Source organism: Falco punctatus (assembly GCF_963210335.1).
Source record: "Falco punctatus genome assembly, chromosome: Z".
NCBI lineage: Eukaryota > Metazoa > Chordata > Aves > Falconiformes > Falconidae > Falco > Falco punctatus.
The window spans coordinates 21,496,287-21,519,423 of record NC_137586.1 but is presented as its reverse complement, the minus strand read 5'-3'; the positions used below and the strand labels follow the sequence as shown (position 1 = coordinate 21,519,423).

The 23,137-nt window shown below is 35.5% G+C and overlaps 1 protein-coding gene across 3 annotated transcripts in view; it reads left to right on the top strand.

Annotated features, from left to right (window-relative positions):
- Nucleotides 1-23,137, top strand: part of PDE4D (phosphodiesterase 4D) — a 626,273-nt gene that overhangs the window by 312,905 nt on the left and 290,231 nt on the right. Inside the window, exon 1 of one of the 3 annotated variants that reach the window (XM_080372939.1) lies at nt 21,879-22,840. The exons of the other annotated variants lie outside the window; for them this stretch is intronic. Coding sequence (XP_080229065.1) covers nt 22,794-22,840 — 47 coding nt within the window. The 5' untranslated portion in view covers nt 21,879-22,793. Of the gene's footprint in view, nt 1-21,878; nt 22,841-23,137 lie in introns of those variants that run through there. 3 annotated transcript variants of the gene reach the window in all.

Here is a 23,137-nt window from a genome sequence, read left to right as displayed (position 1 = left end):
GTTTGTGAAAAGTACAATAGATGAACACGTTTCTCCTATCACATGAGTATAATTTCATGAGGAAACAATGAGTAATTACTAAAATAATGCAAGCTGTTTTGGGTTTCATTGTGTCTTCCCCCCTGCCCCCACAATAGGCTGTTGTGTATATTTACTGTCAAAGCTTTGCAGAATGTTAAACTGTTATCCTAATTCCTGCCCAAGCATTTAAAAACCAGTACACTGAAAATTTATCCTGGATGTAAGAAACAATAGTTAACTTTTCACAGCCCAAGGCAGGAAAAAAAAAATGTTTATTTTCTTCAGATTGCTTTTGTCAATAATGAAATAGAAGAGCTGATTAGTTTTCCTGCTGTGCCTAATCATTTTAAGAAAATAAAAAATACCTCAAATCCCCCAGATCCCCCCAGTGCTGAATCTCAGTTCTGAAGTCTGGAAGATTACAAAGAAGTCTCTTGCTGTAGTTTCAATTATTTGCATGCTAGTTGAAATCCATGATCACCACTGTTTTTCTTTAAATATGTCTATCATAGTAATTCTTTTCTATAAGTAACAACTCCAGTAACAACAGAAAGTCTAAAGTGCTGATTTCTGTATTGCAACTGGGTTTTAGTTTCCAGTGAAATGCACCTTTCCAGAAACCTTGAATAAAAGATGTCATCACCAAATTTGCAAAGGTGGTATTTAATATTTTAACATCAGAAATTACTCTAAAAAGCTAAGAAATGTATTAAATGTCTAGTGAACTATGTAATTATTTAATATATATATAGGCATAGTGTATCTTGATTAATAAAACTAAATGTGAATTTTAAAGGAGATGAACATTCCTTTATGTAAAAACCTGAAAAATGCAAATGCAAACCCAGATTTAAATCAATTATTTAAATCATTATGTCCAGCTGCTTATTTAAATAATAATTAATTTTGGACATTTCAATAATTTATTTAAATCTGTCCAACAAAATTACAGGAGCTAGGCTTCTGTGTCTGTGTATGAAGAATGTTATCCTGAGTTATCAAGACCTTCTGCTTAATTTCCTGGGTGTGTTTTGGATCCAGACCTTAGTTCATTTCAGAGCCTTCTGCTCAGACTGTCCTCATGGCATGAATTTTATGAAGACCAAAGAAGTCATCCATCTACCTTGTGAAATGCATCAGTTCTGGGGTGTGATGCTTAACCCATAAATTAAATGATGCAGAGTGGCCCAAGTTGCTCAGGTGTCTAGACCAGATGGCATGTGTTGTCTTTGCACACCACTTGGCTCTGAATTCCCCCTGGGCCCTACCTGATGCTGCTCTGGTAACAAGATAATTATTATTTTTTATGTTTGTTCAGTTGAAAGTGTTTGAAATAATAGATAATAACACAGGCTGTAATGCAGCCCACTGCACTATTGTTTTTACGCTCCATGTCTTGAGATGTTGAGTGAGGGCATTTAGTGATGCTTGGAGATCAAATGCTATAATGGAGGATTGTGTAGGTCAAAAGAAAACAATCATGATGCAGTCTGGTCCCTATCACATGCTGTGGGGTCATCCTTAGGGTGAACTACTTCAGGACCCTGTCCTGGTTTTATCTTGGAGACAGCTAGTTGGAATGGTCCGAAGAAGAGCTGAGATCGTGGCTCCAGAGCCTGGTAGCTCCTGGGGCCACCTTTTGTTTTGCAGCCCGTGCTGAGGCTGGGAGTGATGCAGGCATCAGTGTGGTCACTGGTAGTTAAGGAAGTTCAGTCTTCCTCCTGTAGGTGTTTTGATCAAAAGCAACTCTAAGTGTGGGGGCTGCATAGTCTATGGAGCTAGGTGACCTCATGATCTGAATCATTTCATCTGAAGTTATTTGGTTCTTTCCTGGAACTCAGAGACATTTTCAGAAACTGATTCAGTACTGGTTACAGTTGCTGAAGCGGAATTTTGTTCTTTACGTAACATAGGACAGCTGAAAACCGCTCAGCCTCCTCCCAACAGATTAGTTAACTGTACCATATTAAAAATATTTGACCCTATATTTTGGTCATCCCAATGCAGACTTTGCACTTCCAAACATATGTTCCTATTTGATACCATAGTAAATGTCAAAAAAATAAGAAAACCATCATAGACATAATGAGTTGTTGAGTTCAATACATCACACTCAACCTGATGTGCTCACTTTTAAAGTATATTTTAGACCTTAAAGTAGCTATTATTTACTTTTCATAAAACACTTATTTTTTTTAATACAAAAGGTATAGTTGTGTAACTTGCTTTAAAATAATAAATTCAGGGCTTTTGATTTGAAAGTATTTTCAGATGCACTCACTTCTTGAAAGCAAGAAAACAGCAAGAAATTTCCACAAAATTCCAAAACTATTTTTCTTTTGTTTTTAATCTGCTGTACATTGTTACAAGAGAGGTAAATATAAATATTACATTACTGGGATTTTTTTTCTGAAATAAAATCAAAGAAATACTTTTGAAAATATTGGATGTTTGATCTCAGTGAAGTCACAAGTGTTTTGACATATGTCTGATGACAAATGAAAAACTAAAATTAGATTTCATCCATTAGTAAGTATGGAAAGATACGTAATGGGGTTGTTCAGCCTGGAGAAGGGAAGGCTCTAGGGACACCTTTATAGCATACCTTCAATACTTAAAGGAGGCTTACAGAAAGATGGGGACAGACTTTTTTAGTAGGGCCTGTAGCAATAGGACAAGGCCTAATAGTTTCAAATTGAAAGAAAGTTGATTCAGACTAGAAATAAGGAAGAAATTTTTTGTAATGAGGGTAGTGAAACATTGGAACAGGTTACCCAGAGAGGTGGCAGATGCCCCATCCCTGGAAACATTCAGAATCGGGTTGGACGGGGCTCTGAGCAACCTGATCTAGTTGAAGATGGCCCTTCTCATTGCAGGGGGGTTGGACTTTAGAGGTCTATTTGAACCCAGACTATTCCATGATTCTATGATAATAAACGCAATCTGCCTTGTCTTATCAGATTAGAAAGTCCTCTATGCATGTTGGTGTTGATATGTGTATAAAAACAGAATTAAGCCCTACCCCAGACCTGATGGTGTTTTATAGTTTTGAAGCTCTCATATACATGTATTTTATATTTGTTTTTCCCACCTTTTGTTAACTGACCAAATAAAAAGCTTTCCTGCCAATGCTGTAGTTAGATGATCCTTACAAATATGGTATGTTTTATTGCAACCTCAGGTTTAAAAAATGCCATTGACATTCCATTTTAATTCACAAATGTAGCAGGTATGAATGCACAGTTAGTGCATTGTGAAAGGTAGAATGTACTAGAAGTAATTATGAGTGAAGATGGATTGTGAAAAAATGTGTAACAGGAAATTCTTTCTGAATACTTTAAGACCCAGAGAATGAGTGATGAAGAAATAGTATTAAAGATGAGTCACTGCTACTGGTCTTCTTTGCTTGGGATGTGATAACTAAATCAGTATTCAGTACAGTCAAATGGAAGACCAAAGCTAGCATATGTTGTCGTCTGATGTGAGAATCTGTGCTGGAAAGTAGAATGGAAGAAATTGGTGGATCAGAGCAGAAATACAAACATACATTTTCCAGAAAAAATATGCAAACAGAGGAGAGCTACTTTTAGTCACTAGCAATGCAAAAAGGGGATTGTAAGTAGGGATATATTTTTGTTCAAGATGCTGGTGTGACCATAACCAGAAGATTGTTCAGTTCTCAATACCATTGCCTGAAAAAAGTGCAATCCACAGATGATTCAAAGAAGAATTACTTGGATGTCTGGAGAATATTTTCATGGCAGCTATAGGACTTCTACAGGCCAGGTCACTGATTTGTCAATGGAATAAATAGGAAGGGATTTATATTTGAAACTAGTAAGGTATCTCTACTTGAATATTTTTATTGGTAAACCTTTGTAAGAGAGATGCATCTTGTTCTTCGGAAAGTTGTTTTTTTTTTTTTTGTTGCTCAGGCTTGAATTTATTACCCAGAGCAGCATATACTACAAATGACCTGCACCAAAGCTTTGAGCAGTGTTGAGGAAACTCACACCCTGCCCATGCAGGGTATTACTGGATAATTATTTAAAAAATATTGGGTATTAACTGTGGAAAGACTACAAGAAACTACACAAAGATAAAATACATAATGCGTATATGCTTTCTAACGTGGCAGGGAAAACTGACAATATTCCATCACTGTATAAAGTCAGCAAGATATATAAAGATATGTGAAAACAAATCACTTAAATGTGGAAAGAGTTGTCCCACATTTGAAGTCTTTAGAGTAGTTCTCTTAAAAAAACAAACTAAAACAACCCCCCAAAACCAAAACAAAAACCAAAGCATCCAAATGTTTGAACGACATGTTATTGGGTTAGGTGAGGGAATTACTGAGCTAGACTTTAACATCTGCTTTTTTGAAAAACTGCTGCCTATAGTGATCTTTCCCACTTTTAAAACTTATCAACCATACCATTTGATATATCTTACAGAGAATTCTAGGTTACAATCTGGGGAAAACTTAAAAATAATGGCAATAATAAAAACTTGATTTGCATTTCTGACCCCTCCATTTTTTTTAACAATTCAAATTTAGTTTTTTTTCACCAAATCTAGGCTCCCTTTCCTGTGAAAAGTTTTTAGGTCCATTCCAACCTGGACTGGTTTTTGCTTCTGTGATTCCAAATAGCATTACAATGATTTTGTAGCTCACCAATACCTAAAAAGCAATTATTAATTCATATGTATGGGTTGCAGAAATGCTGGCAGTCTGACCTTCAGCTCAGTACAAATACTGATCAGTGAAGCATTGACTGATCAGTGAAGCATTGCCTGTCTCTGTATATTAAAAAACAAACAAGCAAATAACACACACACACACACTATTCCCCAAACAAACAAAAAAGCCCACAATAAATGACAACTGGCTGATCTTCCCAAGAATTTACTTATTTTTCTTGTAAAAGAAAGACAGCCAATTTGTATTTTCTGATTTTCCAAACATGGCACAAGCTGCAGAATACCCTTACAGTGCATCCTTTCATGCTTTGTTCAATTGTCTCAGAGCATTTTCCATATCACGGATATGGGCTTCTACTTTTGGTAGTCCATGGGGTGTTAATTTCTTATAAATATTTTCTGTTTCAGATCAATGCTTTTCTGGAATAGTGCTGTCATTATTTAACAGCTTTCTTTTCAGTATGCTTCTGAGCTGATTATCAGACACTCCAGGCATAGTATTGAACACAGTTGTGCTGTAGTATCTTATTTCTACAACTCTTGGCCTATAAATTGGCTAGAGACCCTGAAAGTTACACAACTTTTAATAAATGTCTATAGTTGGCTATATATTTTGACATAAGTAGAAAATTACTAATTTTGTCCTCCAGGTCTTGCCTTGAGATTTCTATAGGGTCGTTATTAATTTGCAAAATAAATATCATATGAACACACCTAAAACTCAAAAAGAGAGAATCTATTCTCTGGAATAGCCTCTTTTGAGAGTTTTATCAGTAAAAATAGAGAGATTTAGTGCTGGAAAGGGGTTGTTATTCTTGTATGAGAAGCAAATAATTTTGTCTTCAAGATCTGTAATCATATTTCTTGCATTCATGCTCAAATTACATTGAATTGTACGAAAAAATAGCTTTTTATGAACAATGAAAAACCTACAGAATCCGATGGGAAAAGTATCTTTCCTAGTAAAATGAATGTATGTATAGAGTCTTCATCACCTGACTGAGCTATATGTTCACCTAAACTGCATATAAACAAGTAAGGGTTTATCCTTATGCCTTGCTTAAGAAAATGGCTCAAATTATTATTATTCTTTTTTTTACTCTTGTAGACTTTTTAACAATCTTATGTTTTGATACATTTCATAATTAATATTTGTGTGATGATGAATGGTTTTTAGATGTGGTTGGATACCATCTGGATTCAATAGTGGCACCAACTTCATAGCTAGGCACACTGAATCTTACGGTGGCTTGAAAATTTTACGTTACTATGCCCAAATGCAGCATTTGACTAAGCACTATTTCTGATAACGTTATTTACTTTGCCCTCAGAACACACAAAATGCCAGTGTTAGAATGAACCTCAGGCCTCACATTCTGATCTGAAGGCACCAACTTAGATGAGGTTGTTAATGGGAATTATGATTATTTCAACCCATCACGTGACTGTGATTATTGTCTACAGCCAGCCATTGCACATGCATTGCTCCTTATCATTTGTCAGAGCTTTCCACCACTGTATTTCTCTTCAGTTACAAGCTTGGCAACCTGTAAAACATGAAATCTCTGCAGTTAAATTGATCCAAAACAAGAAGATGCCTGGAAACACATTGTTTAAGAATTGCGTATATGTTGGTGCTTAAAAATGAAATCTTGAATGCAGTTGCAGGAAAAGGTCTGAAACCCAACGTATGGGTTTGCAGTGCAACTTCTATTACCTGTCTCTCAGGACAGACAGCTGTCTTTTCATTGTTACAAAAAAGAAGGGCCTGTTTAAAGACTTGATCTGGGTCAGTGTAATAGTATTCCATAAATAACATTTAAAACATTCAGAGCATAACATTAATACGTTCAGAGCAGAGCAGACCAAGAAGCTTGGTCCCATAAAAATTCCCTGTCCAAACTTATTTAAAGAAAATTCATCAAATGGGTCTTCAACCTGAAATTAATTTGAGGTGTGTAATATTAACTGCATGGGTAATACAAAACACTGCGTGTTACAGGATCTTCCTTGTACATTCATGTGAGATCCCAGTACCATGACTACTTTTTGAAAATAAAGAATTGCCATTCTGTTCAGTCCTCAGCTTTGTTAAATAATACATTAAGAACTGATAATTTTAAAATATTTTCTATAATTATTTCCATGTATTTTTCATATGAAGATATTGATTATTGTGCATTAAGGCTGTAGTTATTAGTGAGACTCTCTTGAAGCATTATTTCCTATCATATTCAAGAATATTTGTTCAGTTTTTTGTCTTACGTATACCTTCTTCAGAAAAATCATGAAGGGTCATGAAATTATCTTCCAGGAGACGTGTAATCATTAAAAAATAATACTCCAATGGTTAGTTACAGTTGGCCCTCAAACTCATGTTTAAGTGTCACAAAGGAATTTATTATTGAACAGTACTACATACACCATTCATTTATTGCTTTAACAATATTAATTATCTTTGGCATTCATAGTTGGCTTTACACCTTGAAAGCACTTTCTAAAGAATAATTAATCTTTGCAAAATCATGTAAGCTAGATCTGACTAAGATTGAAAATGTTTCCTCCAGGAGTAATTTTTTTTGTGTGGCATAGATAAGGTATCGTACAATAATAAAGCAAAAATATTTATATTGAAAACTTTCTGGTCATCCTTTTTGATACAGCTTATGCATAATTTTTGTCAAAGTCTTTATTAACGGTTCATTATGCAGTATAATATTTCTTTATGTGTTAAAGACATTTTTGTACTGTTAAAATATTAACACAGAGAAATACATAAAGACTGAATGAAAAACATCATAACTAAGAGATTCAGAGGATATCAGCTGATGAAACAATCCAGAACAGAATACAAAAGAATAGTTCAACCAGTGGAAGCATTATGACATGATGCTTCAATGCACTTTAATTTCTGCCTGTATTCTTTTAATAAACTTAGGCAAAATTATCTGAAGCATGTTTTGATTCTGTCAGGCTGCAACACTAGTAGCTGCAAGTTACAATTTTCAATGTTCTGAATTCATAGAAGACCTGTGTGCCAAGATTTCATGTTACTTGATTTCAGATCAAAATTTCCATTTGGGTCTGCTGACACTGAAGGAAAAATACTTTTGTGTGCAATAATTTTATGCACGTCTATTACAGTGCACCTTCTCTCAGTCTAGAACTTTTCTTCTTCAACTAATGAACATAACTTCTTGCCAGCTGTGCAAAATGTGAAGTTTATGCTACACATTCATGAATAGTTATTACTAGAATAGTTATTGCAAAATATGTTTGGAAATTTCCTGTGAACTTTATTGTTTATATATCTACAGATAGTTTCAGGGTTTCTTTTTGAAATTGTATTCCATATGAGAAATAAAACTAGTTTTAGTTATCAGCTCTCTAAAGGATGAGTGAAAAGTGGTACTTACTGCTTAAATAATGGAACTGGGGGTTTCATATCAATTTATTAATACTGTCTTCTAAGCACTAGAGTGAGAGGAGGAGCAGGTGATCTTAGCTTTAGGCAGCATTCCCTTCCATACAGGTGTCATGGTTTCTGCCCAGATAGGCCATTACTCACACTTATAATTTACAACAGCCAACTCCTCCTTTAAGTAGCAACTGACAATTTTACGTTGAGCATGATTTTTGCACTAATTTAATCTGGCTTTGTCCCAGTTTAAAAAAAATATATATCTATGTTTCAGTGTTAGAAGCACAGTGTGTATTAGTCAAACCTATCAGTAAAGATATATAATTTGGAAAACAAGCATTGGTTTTGTTCACACCATGGTTTGTTTATTCTTTTTTAATTCATTAATAATCTCTCATGAATAAAAGGAAATAGCAATACTGAAGCTAGATGTGGTGGAAAAAGCAAAGTGCAGAAAGAAGCTATATGTAATAGGAAAGAAAATGTCAGGAACTGCCTGATTTTTCAAGTGTTGAGCTTTCCAAATTCCTATTCATTCAGTAGAGCTGCTGTATGTCCAGCCCTCTGGAGCACAAATTCAGATATTCAAATCTTAATTTAGGCAATTCTGTTATTCTCCTAGTTTTGAAAAGTGTTGGTTTGCCCATGAATTCTTCCTTTGGAAAATCGGAGCTTACATTATTTTTTTTTTTTTTAAAAAGAGAGTATTGCATTGTACCCTTTCAAGTGATCAACTAACAACCCAAAAAGTCTAAAAATGTCAATTAGTTGAAGTTTCACTTGTTGGAGTTTAAACATTGATTTAAATGAGTGTTTAGAGCTGTTTTTCCCAATCTTTTTGCAAACCAACATCACTTTAGAAATCTGAAAATTTTCTGGGTTCTTACAAGTAGTAGACTTGTAGTCCTCATAACAAAGATCTGTAAAATTATATGGAAGGGTTTTGTTTGCCCCGTGTCAAATACAATATGAATAATTTCATTACCAAGAAATTCTTGCATTCTTTCCTCAACAGAATATCTTCTGGAGAGTGAAAGTCTTCTGGAGAAGTGGCAGTAAAATATAAGAATAGATAGTCGAAAATAGTCCAGCAACAATCTCTATTTAGTCCGCTATTGGAACAAGTTGCAAAGTTAACACCTGACAAAATACACTAATATGAGTAATTGTGAGAAGATATAAGGTAGTCAGATGCAGGCATCAGGCTTTATTTGTAATCGTATATCGCATTCTGGTAACAGGTTTATTCAGCTGGCAACCTATATGGCTATTTTGTGAAGAAATCATTCACTAGTTTTCAGTTTTAGCTTAGTATTGCAATAGGAAAGTTTAAGTCATATTTATTATACAGCTGTCTTATATTTGAAGTTCTAAAGATCATTTCCACAATGAGTTATCTAACTAATCCATGCAGGAAATACTTTGGGCACAAATCAGCTTTTCATTATTTTAAAACACAAACCATGAGGGTAGTAAGAAATTATGTGTACAGCTTTACTATCATTCTGCAGGGAGTAATGAGATGGTTCCGTCCCACGTTACACAGTACTGAGGGAGATTATCTGAGGCAATCTCAGATTGTCTGAGATACAGTAACTGAAGCAGAATATCTGAGAATTTCAACATATCAAGGCTGCCATCCTCCTTTATGGACAATGTCATTTACTCAAAAAATCAGTGTGTGGCCTATGATTACTGATAAACATCTGTTCTGTTTCTTCATACACACAAGCTTTCAAACTATAGAGCAAAAAATCATAATATTCTCAGAAGACTCCAGGAAATACATGTTAAGGGAATAATTTTCTAAGGAAAAAATATTTAGGATTTATACAGACAGCTATTTTTGTTTCATTTAATTATCAAAAATTCCCTGCAAGATTTTGAAAATAGGGAACATCATCAAAAGCATGCTCTCTTTCACCTTTATTTTAGCTAATTTATCCCATATGCAACCTTGTTGGATAATTTCATATGAAGACAGACACCAGTAAGAGCTTTTGAAGGTTGTTTTTAGATGAACTATCACTATTTATCAGACTATCAGAAAAAAAATAGTATTCTAGTAACTTCAGTCAAAAGAAGAAATCTGAAAAATGAACGTTTAGGAAAAAATAACTTTCAAATTACCCATTTTCTTGATTAATCTTTCGAATAATCTCTCTTAGGTTTTGTCTACTTTGCACTTGGTATTTATTACTGAAGTATTGCAAATAATCTACATTAATATATGTAGGTTTGGATAAATAGCACGAGCAGCACAGTCACTATGGCCCAGGTATAGTATTCTGAGTAAGCATTTACTTCAGACAGTGCTGCCTTGACTTTCTGTACTGCTAAAAAGTTCCCATGTTTCTCATGGGTTATGTTGGCAAAACAAAGTAAGACCAAACTATGTTATGATAGCTTTCCAAATTTCCCAAGTGTTAGTAGCTAGTGATCAGAAGACTTGACTTCAGAGACCTATCTTCTAACTGGACCTGCAAAGGATTGCCTTTGTGCCAGTTATATGGTCCCATTTCCAATCAACAATCAAATACCAGAAAAAGATCTAATTTGTTTAGGTTTAGTGTCACAGAGATGACTTCTGTTTGCAGGAATATTTTAATACAGCTGGAAAGTAAGTAAGTTCTCACTTTTGCTCACTAGATCTAATATTTAGCATCTAAGTATAGTGCATATATAGTGGAACTATATGTAGTGCAACACCTTGCTATATCAGTCCAGGGATAATGGGAAACTAGGCATAGGTTCAACTGATCCTGCAAAGGCATCAAATGTATGTCTACCTTAAAGTGGATGAGTCTCACTGTGTCTCACCATGTCATCTTGCTTAAATAATTTGCCAAATGGAGGGAATTCTCTGAAGAATATTTCAGTAGCCTGGTAGGAGACCAGTCTGTAGTAGAGCTGTCTAAATCTGCTAAAATTGTTGCCTGTCTCAGAGATACCCAATTTAGGAGTCTTTTCTTAAAAAAAACAACTGTGAGCATATAGGAAAAAAGGCATGATTTTGTTTTGTGCACTTCATAAAACCTGATTCTCCAGTTTCTAAGCCTTATAATTTTCACAGTCTGAGATACATTGAGGGGGAAGACTTCCATTTCTTGCATTATATATGTTTGAGGAAATAATCAGTGAGGCTTTCAGGACTTCTCAGTTTGTTCACAATCACACTAGTAGTGGTTAATACCATGGATAGCATTAGGTTACTCAGCATTTTCAGTGATGTAAATGCAGTAGGATTTGGACTTCAGTCTTTAGAAAAAGCTGCTAAACTCATCAAATTTGAACTTCAGTCTGCAAACCAGAAAGGTTTGCTACTTAGATTGTCACATGTTTGCTCTTTATTGTACTCCTCTAAATAATAAATTAAAAAGAAACTAAGAGTGGCTTTGTATACAGGGAATATTGGCCCATATTCATTTAATAAATCTCATTAAGTACTTTATAATCAGCTTATTATTCTGCTTCTGTAAGAACATTTTAGTCCTCTGTTAAGAACATTTTAGTCCACTTCTCTATGTAATGCATAATAAATTTCCACTGTTTTCTACCTAATTTAGGACTGTAAACCATTTGAGATAAAGTTCTTGTCTGTTTTACATCTTTTAGTTAACCTAAGTGTCTGTGGTTCTATGTTGCTATGAAATACCATGTATTTATTGCTGAGTACTTGTCCATACACATTCCAGCTACATACACAAAACCAATAAAATTTTTGTCCAGCGGTGTATATTACAGCAACTTCTGTATACTATTCCTGAGACAGTAGGAATCTCCTAATACTATAAAAGGTCTAGTTTTTTCCTATCATCTGCAGCTGGGAGACAGAATTGTTATCTGAATTAGCTTTCATTTGGGCAGTCTGCAATTTAAATTATGTGGTTTCTTTAAATTTGGAGAAAAAAAGAATTTTGGGGGTTGATTCTTAACCACATTTTACTTAAGAAGCAGATACTGCACTGTCTTTTTAATGATAAGTTTTAGTTCCTGTACTTTAATACGTTACAAATACATGTATTTTTGTTAGAATACAAGTTGTCACTTAATTATAGAAATTGCCAGACAGGAATATACAATTACACATTCACATTTTGTGCACATCTGACACACAAACAACAAAAAAATGAGTATTTGTGTACAAAAGGTAATTACCATGATAATTCCTGTCCTACCAAATAATGAAATATTATTTGTAAGATTGTGTATACCAGTAAGAGGACAGCATTGTGCAGTTTGTGCATATGCATCATATATGCGCCCTGCAGACTCCAGGGGGCTGGTGGACTGGTTCTAAAGACACCTGTGAAAGGCAATTAGAAAATAACTTCAATATCAGTTAGCAGAAATTAGCTCTATGGGATCTGTGCATCCACCGGTAGGGGGAGGGGAATTACAGTTCTATGAATTGAAAAACATAATACTGAACATTAAAAGGAAGATCTTGCATAGCTACAGAATTATTGTTTTGGGTGAATGTCGCCTAGTAGAAGGGGCTCTTCTGCAAAAGTACTTGCATTTGTATAGAAACATATCAACTTTATTAAATAAAATAGTACCAGGAATTATGATATTATGAGAAACTTAAACTTCCCGTGTTTGTGTTGCAAAAAAATCTGTAAACGATGGCAAAGATTAGATAGTCTGACAAGATAAATCTGATCAATTTCTTTATAAAATCCTCAATGAACCAACAGAAAACAAAAGTTGCATGAACTGTAAAAGTAGTATAAATAAAAGAGGAGAAGCAGCAGAATAGACGTGTTACAGGGTTGGCTGTGGAATTGCAGGAAATGAAAGAATATCTTCCTTTGTCTTGGTTTTAAGAAATTAAGAAAATTATTTTAAGCCTCAGGGCTTGCAAGATAGATAATAGGAACAAAGATTTGTAAATCTAAACTGCTACAATTGATACAGAAGTAAACCTGAGACATTAATGCTCTTAAATTATGGGGAATGGATGCTATTTGTTCAAGAACTTCGAAAGAACTGGTACAGGAAATCTTTGATCTTGTAGTAGGGAACATTAATAATATTATAAAATCCAGAATGGTGTAATAGTAAACATGTTACTTGATTTTGAAGAGATTGGAAGTGATCTAGATAGGTACCAGTGCCTTTTTCTTTTTTAAAAATAAATAAATCATTTCAAGACCAGAATCACTAGACATAAAGACAAATAGAAAATGAGTTAAAACTATACCATATATGATTGCTAACTTAAGTTGCTCTCAGCGATCTTAGTATTTTGCAGACAAAGTAGTATGTGGATTCATGTAGATGATCTTTGTTGTAATGTAAGCTGGGAAATTCCTGTTTTAACTAAAAACATGGGTATTAGTAATAGACTTTAAGGCAGATGAGGAGCTAGTAAAAAAAAGGCAACAAAGGACTGTCAGAACGTAAGTAGTATTTCCCAAGTAAGATGCTACTAGAGTTCTAGGATTTGACTTAACACTTTTATTCATGGTTTTCTTAAAAACGTTAGGCTGTAGTACACTAGTGACACTTGCATATGACTCAGTGTTACTAAACTATCACTATAGAGAAGAATCAGATAACAGGATCTTAAAGTAGTTCAGTAGGTGGGAATGTGATGCTTAGAAGTTTTAAGTCCTGAAACTTTTTGAAACTATGAAAGGAAATATCTACCTATCTAATGAGGATAGGCTGACCACAAGAGAAAGACAAGTTCAGTGACTCAGCACTACTTAACATTACTTTCACAATTGCTAACCCTCTTTATGACATAATGTCAATATTGAAACTATTTGATTTTGCAGGCCCTGGAGGTTTTGACATACTACATTTATTGATGACTAAGTTACAAACAGACAGATGTTCTTTACTCATATACAAAATTAAAACCAACAAAAACAAGGCAAATCAGGGCAAACAGAAAAGGTTTTCACTCATTAGTATACATTACCTCTCAAATATCTGACTTCATATTCTGATTTCAGAAAGAAATTATACTAATGGTTCATTCATTTTCCCCTGAAAAGCTGTGTCAAAAGTTCTGATTTGACAGAAAGCTAGAGGATCTAGATTGTTTATAGTAAAAATATGTTATTGCAAAATTCATTAAGGTGTCTGGAGAAGTTTCAGGAATCCTCATATAGAAAACAGTCTAAATTTATTTCCTCTTATTTCAATTTCTTAAAAGCAAAACCAACTGCAGTATATCTGTTCCCATCTCAAAAGTAACAAATATTTTCCATGAATAAGCAGTTTCAGACAAAACATAAATCTGCTTATTCATGATTCTAGTACAACTGATCTACAGCTTGTAGCTTTATGAAGTTTTTGTGAGATTATTAAAAAATAATTCAAATGTTCTAAACTATATTATAAATCATGAAATGTAATTGAACTGTATATTTGAAAACATAAAAAAGTGTTCTTGATAGAAAAATACAACGTTAGGAGACATTACATTTCTCAATGTCTCAAAGTATTGTCCCTTATTTTTCATGTGTCCCATTCTAACGCTTCCCCTTCCCCATCCAAGAAAAGATGCCACCCAGGCATCTCTAAGTAAGATTCCATATGAATTCTCAATTAAGAGTCCTTTGTCTCCATTTCCTTTTGTAAATCATTTCTGTATTCTTCAGTTCAGGTAGTTATGATTCCTTTTATAAAATATAGTTGTGTTCAGAATACATATGATGCTTGGCAATATAGAAAGAAGCCATCTTCACTACGCAAATATGCAAATTTGTAGCAAGTGAAATGCGAACATTACCAGATGCAAGGGGGAAAAAGGGGGCTTTTTTGATGCCAGGCAAAACCCCAGAGATGTTGTAGGCTACCTTTTCTCCACAGCCCTGCAGAGAAGGTAAAGCTATATGGACTATAGCTGAGTTTCCAGGGTGCATAGTAAAGGCATATTTTGTGATTTAAAAAATGTAAATTATTCCTAGTGAATACCCACACCCTTTCATGTTGATATTCTTCAGTTTCTGGAAAGGTTACATTTTTTCATGTAAGATTTTCAGCTATTTTTGAATACTCATGCCAACATCCCCTTGTAGAGGAAAGAGCAGAAGGCTTTCCAGAAGTCATCAATACACTTTTCAGTTAATCTAAGTATGGGCTGCTAGCAGGAACTGTTCTGTTAACTCCATCTTGTGTGTTCACATGCCATCTTCAGAACTTTTTTAATGTACCCGGGTTTGGGACAAAAGAATTGAAAATAGAAACCTGTTTTATCAGATAAATTTGTGAGCAAAATAAATAATCCTTATTTTGGCATTGCTTATCAAATTGAAGAAAAAGTAAACAAATATATAGAATTATCTTGAATTCTATGATTTGTTCCACTTTAAGCTTCTTCTCCAGCATGAATATAATATTGTATCATACTACAGTAACAAATATTTACTGGAATAAATTTAATTTATCTGATTTTTTTCAAAGCATGAACAATTAATATATCATTCTACCTTGCCATTTAAGGTTTAAATACTCTGAACTATGTTCTATTTGAAATAGAGTATGACTAAAAATAATGCACAATAATCTCCCATGTTATAGAATGGGTCATAACTATTCACTAGAAGGTTATTTAATCTGACTTTATTTTGTTGCCATTGTATAAATAAAAAAGTGTAATTGTTTTCTCAATGTTTCAGTTTCACAGTTGTGAAAATAGACAGTTTTCTTAAAGAAGTCCTGCCAAAATGTTTCTGGGAATTTAGTCATACCTAGTATTTTCACTGACATAAAATTTTAGTTTGTGGTTACCAGAAGTCACTTCCTGTTTCACAGCTGGCACATGTCCAAACTGCTAATGTGGTGCCAGCCACATATTCCGTAGCCATGAGCTGCATAACTTATGTGACTCCTTATAGAGAGCTCAAGCTCTGCTTCTGACCATAAATAAGATAGCTAGGACACAGGAGGCAAAATGACTTGATAAATATGAGCTTAAACTAATCCTCATTTTAATACGTTAAACCTCTATTCTGTCAGCAAACTAGACTGTTTGCTTTTCTTCTTGCCACTTTTCTTAAGGAAAAGGTGATTTGTGGGTCAGTAGGTGGGCAGGGAAAGGGTTCAAATGGCAAAAGAGAACAATGATCTGCCATTCCCATTTACATTGCTTTTGCATACATGCAAAGTTTCTGTTTGTATTTGCGGAATAACCTTAAGGCATCTGAACTCTGTCTTATGCAATAGGGAAGAGACGAGTCTATGAGCATAAGCAGTGCTGCCAAATCTAGAGACACAGGTTGCTATGCAGGACAGTTATTTTTCTTCAGTCATCAACAATCGGTAGTATTAGGGGAGCAAGACTTATTTCTCTTCAAATGAGACAAAATGGTAATTTGATCTTCCTGAGATGTATTTGCATTCCTTTTCACACCAGTCCATCTACTTCAGTTTAAATCTATGCAACTTTATAGAGCTTTAATGTCAATTATAAGTAAAAAATGGCACAGCAAAAGTATAGTGAGAACTGACATTTACCAAGTGAGATGAGGAACAATAATTATTTTTGACACACCTCAGTAGATCTTACAATATAGAATGAGATTACCTGAAACCGTTTCTTGCTCTAATTGAAGGGGAAAGAGAGAGAGAGACAGAAGAAGCTAAGAAGTTAATAAAAGACACATAAAATATTAATTTTTCAAAGTTCTTGACTGAAGAACCTTTGGACTTCAAAATGGTCTGTGGCTTGGATGGAGAATGTTCTGCTCAAATTACATTTATAGTTGAGCACATCATTTTCAGAACAAAAATATACTTGATAACTAAGCTCTTTAACTCCTTAAGGGATAGCTGCAAGCTCTCAGTAACATTACCTAATTCATGACTGTTGTTCAAAAGTGAACATGTTTTCTGAAGTTCTCTGTTTTAGTGTTCATTTCAATGAGATAATTATGGCTCTAAGCTGTCAGCCCCTGAGGGCAGGTTATGTGGAGCAAGTTATATTCACCCTGCATAGCACTCATTTAGACTTTCCATAGGTACAAACAATTTTTCTCTGTCATTTTTCAGTTCAGAGTGTCTGAAACCAGGCAAGTCTTTGTAAGAGCCCACTGGAATAGTGTTTCTGTATCATAACACCAAAATGCAAGTGGCTTGCCTGATGACTCATCATGAAGATGTCTGAGGGTGGAAGGCCTATATGGGATGCACCAAGACTGTATAGGAAGAATAGTGATAAATAAACCCGACTGTTATCTGGACTCCTTGTAGCAAAGTGCTTCTGAAGTTGCACATGTTTTTCTCTGAAAGAATAGTTTATTTAGGCCAGAAAGAGATCCAATAGTGAGCTTATTTCCACGCAGGATGAATGGTAAGAGGAAGCAGACAGGACAAAAAGCAAAGTTACTTAGCTTGACATACACTCATATAACACCTGTCTATAAGTAAACAGTCTAAACTGGGGTAAAAGAGCTTATTGCTCACTCTGTTGAGGATTCTGATGAGAAGAATTTGTGCCTTAACTTTACATGCTACTATAATTGAAGACAACTTCAGTGGACCTAAAAAGTTGTATGACTAAAGACCTACTACTTGGTTGATTTCCTTTAATCATATGTAGTGAGATGCATTTCTTACCACTTCATTAATCAAGGTGATTTTTTAATCTATATGGTTTTCATAGAGAATTTATAAATATTAAAGGGATCCTAACACTCAAAATATAGAAATGAATCCCATGTATGGGGAATTGTCACATGCATACATTATATTTTTGTAATAGTGCACATGAATCAATATTAACCTTCAAGTGATTGTTAATTTTCATTCATTTCTTTCCTTCTTTTTTGGGTAATCTCTTAAATAGTTTTTTTTTTTTAAAAAAAGCATTCCAAAATGCCATGGTTTGCTGCCTTTTATTTTTTTTCTTTAAAATAATTTTCATTTCAGCCTTCTTTCTGAAGGCTGAAACTACTGGTCTGTACAATATTTATGTTAGCAATATGTTTCTTGCATTAGCCTTTATCACATACCTCAGACCTGACCTCAGTGAATGCTCCTTGTCACTGTTAGCATATTTCAGGCTCCATAACCATTCATTTCCTGGAGAGTATTTGGAGACTTTGTATACAATTATGAAGTTTGATAAGGCTTTTTTGTTGATATTTGAATGGAATCTACTTGTGGAAGACACCAGTCCATCTTGCATACTGTCAAAAAATCCCACTTTGGTCCCTATAACTACTTATCAGTGACACTGATGAAAAATTCTCTGTAGTCATTAAGAGCTGGCTTTTAAGCATCTCTTTAAGCACTAGCTTTATCTTCCTAGATTCACGTTTTGCCCTATGTGTTACTGTACTGTCACCAAAATATTTGATTCAATGACTTCTTTTTGCCCCTTTTTGTAAAAATCGAAAGATTTAGTAAGTTAAACAGATGTCTTCAGACAATTTGTCTTCATTCTTAGCATACAAATGGTAGTCCTGTATGACCCTAGTGCAGTTTCTGTCTTGTGACCTGTATGGTTTGTATTATATATTTTCATTGGTTTTGTTGGGTTTTGTATTAAAAATCTGACACTAGTAGAACAGTAGTTCTAGCTTCTCTTAGCACTATCTTCGTTAGTAGGGCCTGTAGTTATAGGACAAGGGGTAATGTTTTAAACTGAAGGTTGATTCAGACTAGATATAATGAAGAAATCTTTTACAATGAGGGTGGTGAGACACTGGAACAGGTGGCCCAGAGAGGTGGAAATGCCCCATCCCTGGAAACATTCAAGGTCAGGCTGGGTGGGGTTCTGAGCAACCTGATCTAGTTGAAGATGTCCCTGCTCATTGCAGGGGGGTTGGACTAGATGACCTTTAAAGGTCTATTCCAACTCAAACTGTTCTATGATTCTATGACCATGACCAGAAATGTCACAAGGTAAACTCTTTCTCTGGTGTCTGCTGCTGCATTTGCAGCTTATGTGAAGAGGTAAAGAAAATACTCTATAGGGTTTCAGTTTAACTGACACAAACCTTAATCATATCTTAAGTGAATCTTCTGCTGTCACTAATTGCAAAGCTGTGCACTGTGGGAGGAAGACTATGTGGAAATTTAAAAAAAAAAAGGAGACCCAACTAATCCTCTATTTGGTTCTGCAACCCACAAAGAACAGAATGGAAAGACATTCACAATTTTGCACTCTTTAATAGGCTGATTAAAAACCAGGTCTATGGGACATACTTTCACTCCTCCCTGCTTAGATGTTTCATTGGGTAGTCAGAAATGCAAGCTTCCCAAGCCCGGTAAGAGAGAGAAAAAGAATTGATCCTCACTCAGTAGTCCACTGTAACTACTGATACCTGGCTCCTGCTGCAAACATATTTTATCCATTACCTAGTTCATTTTAGAAGAAAATTCTCAAGGAGGCCTTGTAGAAGTGACTGGAATCTGGGATTCCTCCATCTCAGGGAACAGCCATTGCCACTTGTAGACTCCTATCTGTGTTCCTGCTTTTCTCCCTCCAGCTTCTTTGTGCCTAGCCTAGATTCTGAAAAAATGGAAAAGATGCACTAGACTTTCCTATAGCCTAAATTCTAATGCTCAGAGCACAGTTCTGGTAGCAGAGCCACAGAATCAAAGCGAAATCTGCTTTGAATTGTTTTTTTTTCTCTTTTTCTACCTGAAACTGTGCTTGAACTACTTTTTCAAAGAACTTGGTGAACCTGAATTGGAACTGACATACCAATATCCTTTTTTTTTTTTTTTTTAAAGAAAAAAAACACAACAAAAGCCACTAAAATTAATGTCACTAAATGTTTTTAGCTGTTGCATGTTTTTTTCAAGGTGAACTGATTAACAAGCTATTATGGGCTTGAACTGGAAGAATTTCGCAAATCAGCCTATACTGGAAATGTAACAAAAATTATTTACTGATTAAAGTCTGTGCCTTTAATTCATAGCTGCTTTGGAAAGCCTATATATTGTGTATTCCCCTTTGTGAGTTCTTTAACTGGTTTGTAATGCTATATAGTAACTTCATATACGCCCACTCTCCTTCTGCAACTCTGCTTCTGAATGAAATTAGTTGAGTCAATGGGTGCTATGCTTTGTGCTGAACTTAATACCACAGAAAACCAGAAAAATTGGCATATAGCTGCAGAATAGACTCGCTCATGGATTTCAGATGTGTTAGGTGCCAGGTCAGTGTTAAGAAGCTCTTTCTCAAGATAGTACAAGGCATTAATTAAGTCTAGTGTTGAAAATGTCAGTGCCCATGGATGACTGGGCAAGTATGCAGTTAGGTAAGTGCAATATGAAATAATAATGATGGTGTAGCATTTGGTGTAGTTAATATTTCATAATAAGTGGATGTAGCCTAGAGAAAGCAATAGACAACTGGATCAGTTAGATGTAATGTATTTTCATATACAGATTAATCACACAACCTTGCAGTTTTCACAGTTTTGTTTGTACTCTTTTCAAATGTCTCTAGTATATATTCCCAAAGTGTGTATGTGTGTGTGTGTTTGTGCGCATGTGCGCTTTTTACATAAAGCATGAGCATATCACAACACTTAAAACAGCTTACTTGGTCTTTACACTATTTATTTTTATTAAGCATGATTATGTACTTTGTAATGCCTTAATGAAAAAAGGCTAATTCTCATTCTCACTATTCCTAACTCTCAGTGTCTGCTTTCTATCACGGCGGTATTTCAAAAAAAAAAAGAAACTCCAATCTTCTGCACAGAGTAGTAGTGACATAAATGATGCTGGGGTCCTTTTAAATTTTGGAATCTGTTGTATTTTGGTGCTCCAGAACTTCAAAGTACAGCAACATACAAATGTGTGCAGCAGCGCAGGCTACCTTTTTATTACTGAAATGAAATAAAACTACTTCACTGTCAACACATTGTGACATTCAAGCAGTTTAATATTTTATTCTTCCTTCAGAATGGCATCAGCTGTACTAGGGCTAATTTGGGGTATTGTAGAATAGAGCTGACAGCAACAGAACTGCGCTTAAGGAAATAGGATCTATAAAAATGTGCAGTGCAATACCTTATCATGTTACTCCCAAGTCCACCCACACCCTCATCAAATACACTGTTATCACATGTTTTAATGTCATTGAAGTTGCAGCTGGCTTCCATATTGCAGTATTTCCTGTCCAAAAGGGCAAGGGGTTGTTTGAAGTTTAAAGGGTCTCAGTGCAGTGCAAACCATTCAAAAAGAATGGCCAGCACACGGTGCATGGCCTGGGAACGCTGAAGCACAAAGGCTTGCCTAGAAATCTTTCACATATCAGTAGAGAGCGACACTGTGAACCCTGTCTCCTACGTGTGTCTTTTCCTACGGATTTTTGCACCTTCTTGCAAAATTGTCTTTGCTTTCGGCCACCCGGGACAAACGTCTGAGGACGGCTCTCCGGCTTGGTCCCCCCCAGTGCCGCCGTCCCTTTCCCCTCCCGGCGCCGGCGGGAGCGGCAGGGCAGGATGCGCTGTGTCGGGAGAGCCCACCTAGAGGGCCCCCTTGACGCCAGCGCAGCCTCTGCCAGCAGAGCCCTCGCCGCAGCCGAGCCCAGTCTGCTGCAGAGTAAGTGCCACGGAGTCCGCAAGTGTCCGGAGCTGCTGCTGGGCGAGGACACGAGCAGCCCGAGGGGTAGGTTGGAAATTCTTGTCAGGGAAAAGGAAGCAAGAGCCTGTTGCCTGCGTTGCTTCAAAATATACGTCGTCTCTTTTGCCCGGGCTTAAGAATCCTCCCGAGGATATTTACCAGAGCGTCAAGGAGGCATAACTCCTATCTGGGAGCTGAATTGGGAAAAAAGGACAGCAGAAAAAAAAATGCTTAGGTAACATGGGACTTAAAGCTTTGCTTTCATTTTGCAACGTACAGAATGATGCACATGGCTTTATATACAGTGTAACATCAAAACAGAACTAGGTTCTGCAGTGCAAGAGTCAATAGCTTAGTCATTTTACTTAAAGGGGGCAGGCAGCTTCATAATGGGGTTAGACAGCAAAAATGAATTTGATCATTGTATGCTCACATCTCGTGATGGTATCTAACTGTAGTCCTGTCCTATGGAGCGGAAAAAGCATACTTCCTTCCTTCTTTCTTAGTTAGTTGAAGAAACAAACCCACAGTATCCAATTCAGAAATAAGTTTGGGTTTGTTGTACATGGCTATTAAACATCATCCTTTTCCCTGGGCTTGTAAGAAAGGAAAACTGCATTAAAACGATCACTAATGAATATGTGTCTAAGAAAGAAGAAAAAGCAATATTCATTTCTGAACATGGCAAAGCAATCAGAAGTTATGTATCTTCCCCTAACCACTGATTTGGCACGGATGACAAGAAACTATCGTTTGACTAACCTTTTCCAACTGTCCAAAATGCTGCATATGAAGATGCTTTAATTCCCAGTCAAAGCACTTGGATTTTTATCAAGGCATTATCACAACAGTTTCTATATACTGATTAGTTTAATGTTTTTTAAGTAGCAAGTGATGCATAAATGGATGGACGTGTACCTAGAAAACCCTGTGAGAAGTATTTCTTCGGATCCTGGGAATTTTTATTTTTGTGGATTACAGTAATTCTTGCAATAATCCCTGCTGTTAACTGCTCGTGCAGTGTTCTGGAATGCATCTATGAATACCACAGCAGATAAATCTGTCTGACAAGGAAAACACTAATGCTGGAAGATCTGTGAACATGATGCATGTGAATAATTTCCCCTTTAGGAGGCATTCATGGATATGGTGAGTAATCAATACACATTAGAGATTGTTAAACTCAAAATGCCTGTTTGCAAAATACTGTGGCAACTACCAGATGCTATGTTTTTTCCCTACATTACTATCAAATGAGAACTAACTGGGCTATAAGGAGAATGAAAATCTTACAGAGACAGTAGAGGTGAAGTAATATGAGGTTGGCACTCCTTTGCCTTTACAAAATGGGCAAGGCATAAAATTTGTATTGTTATGGTCATGTTTCTTTTCTGTGCTCCCATTTGAGCAGGGAGACGTATTTTCTTGATGTGTCAAAGCAACGCG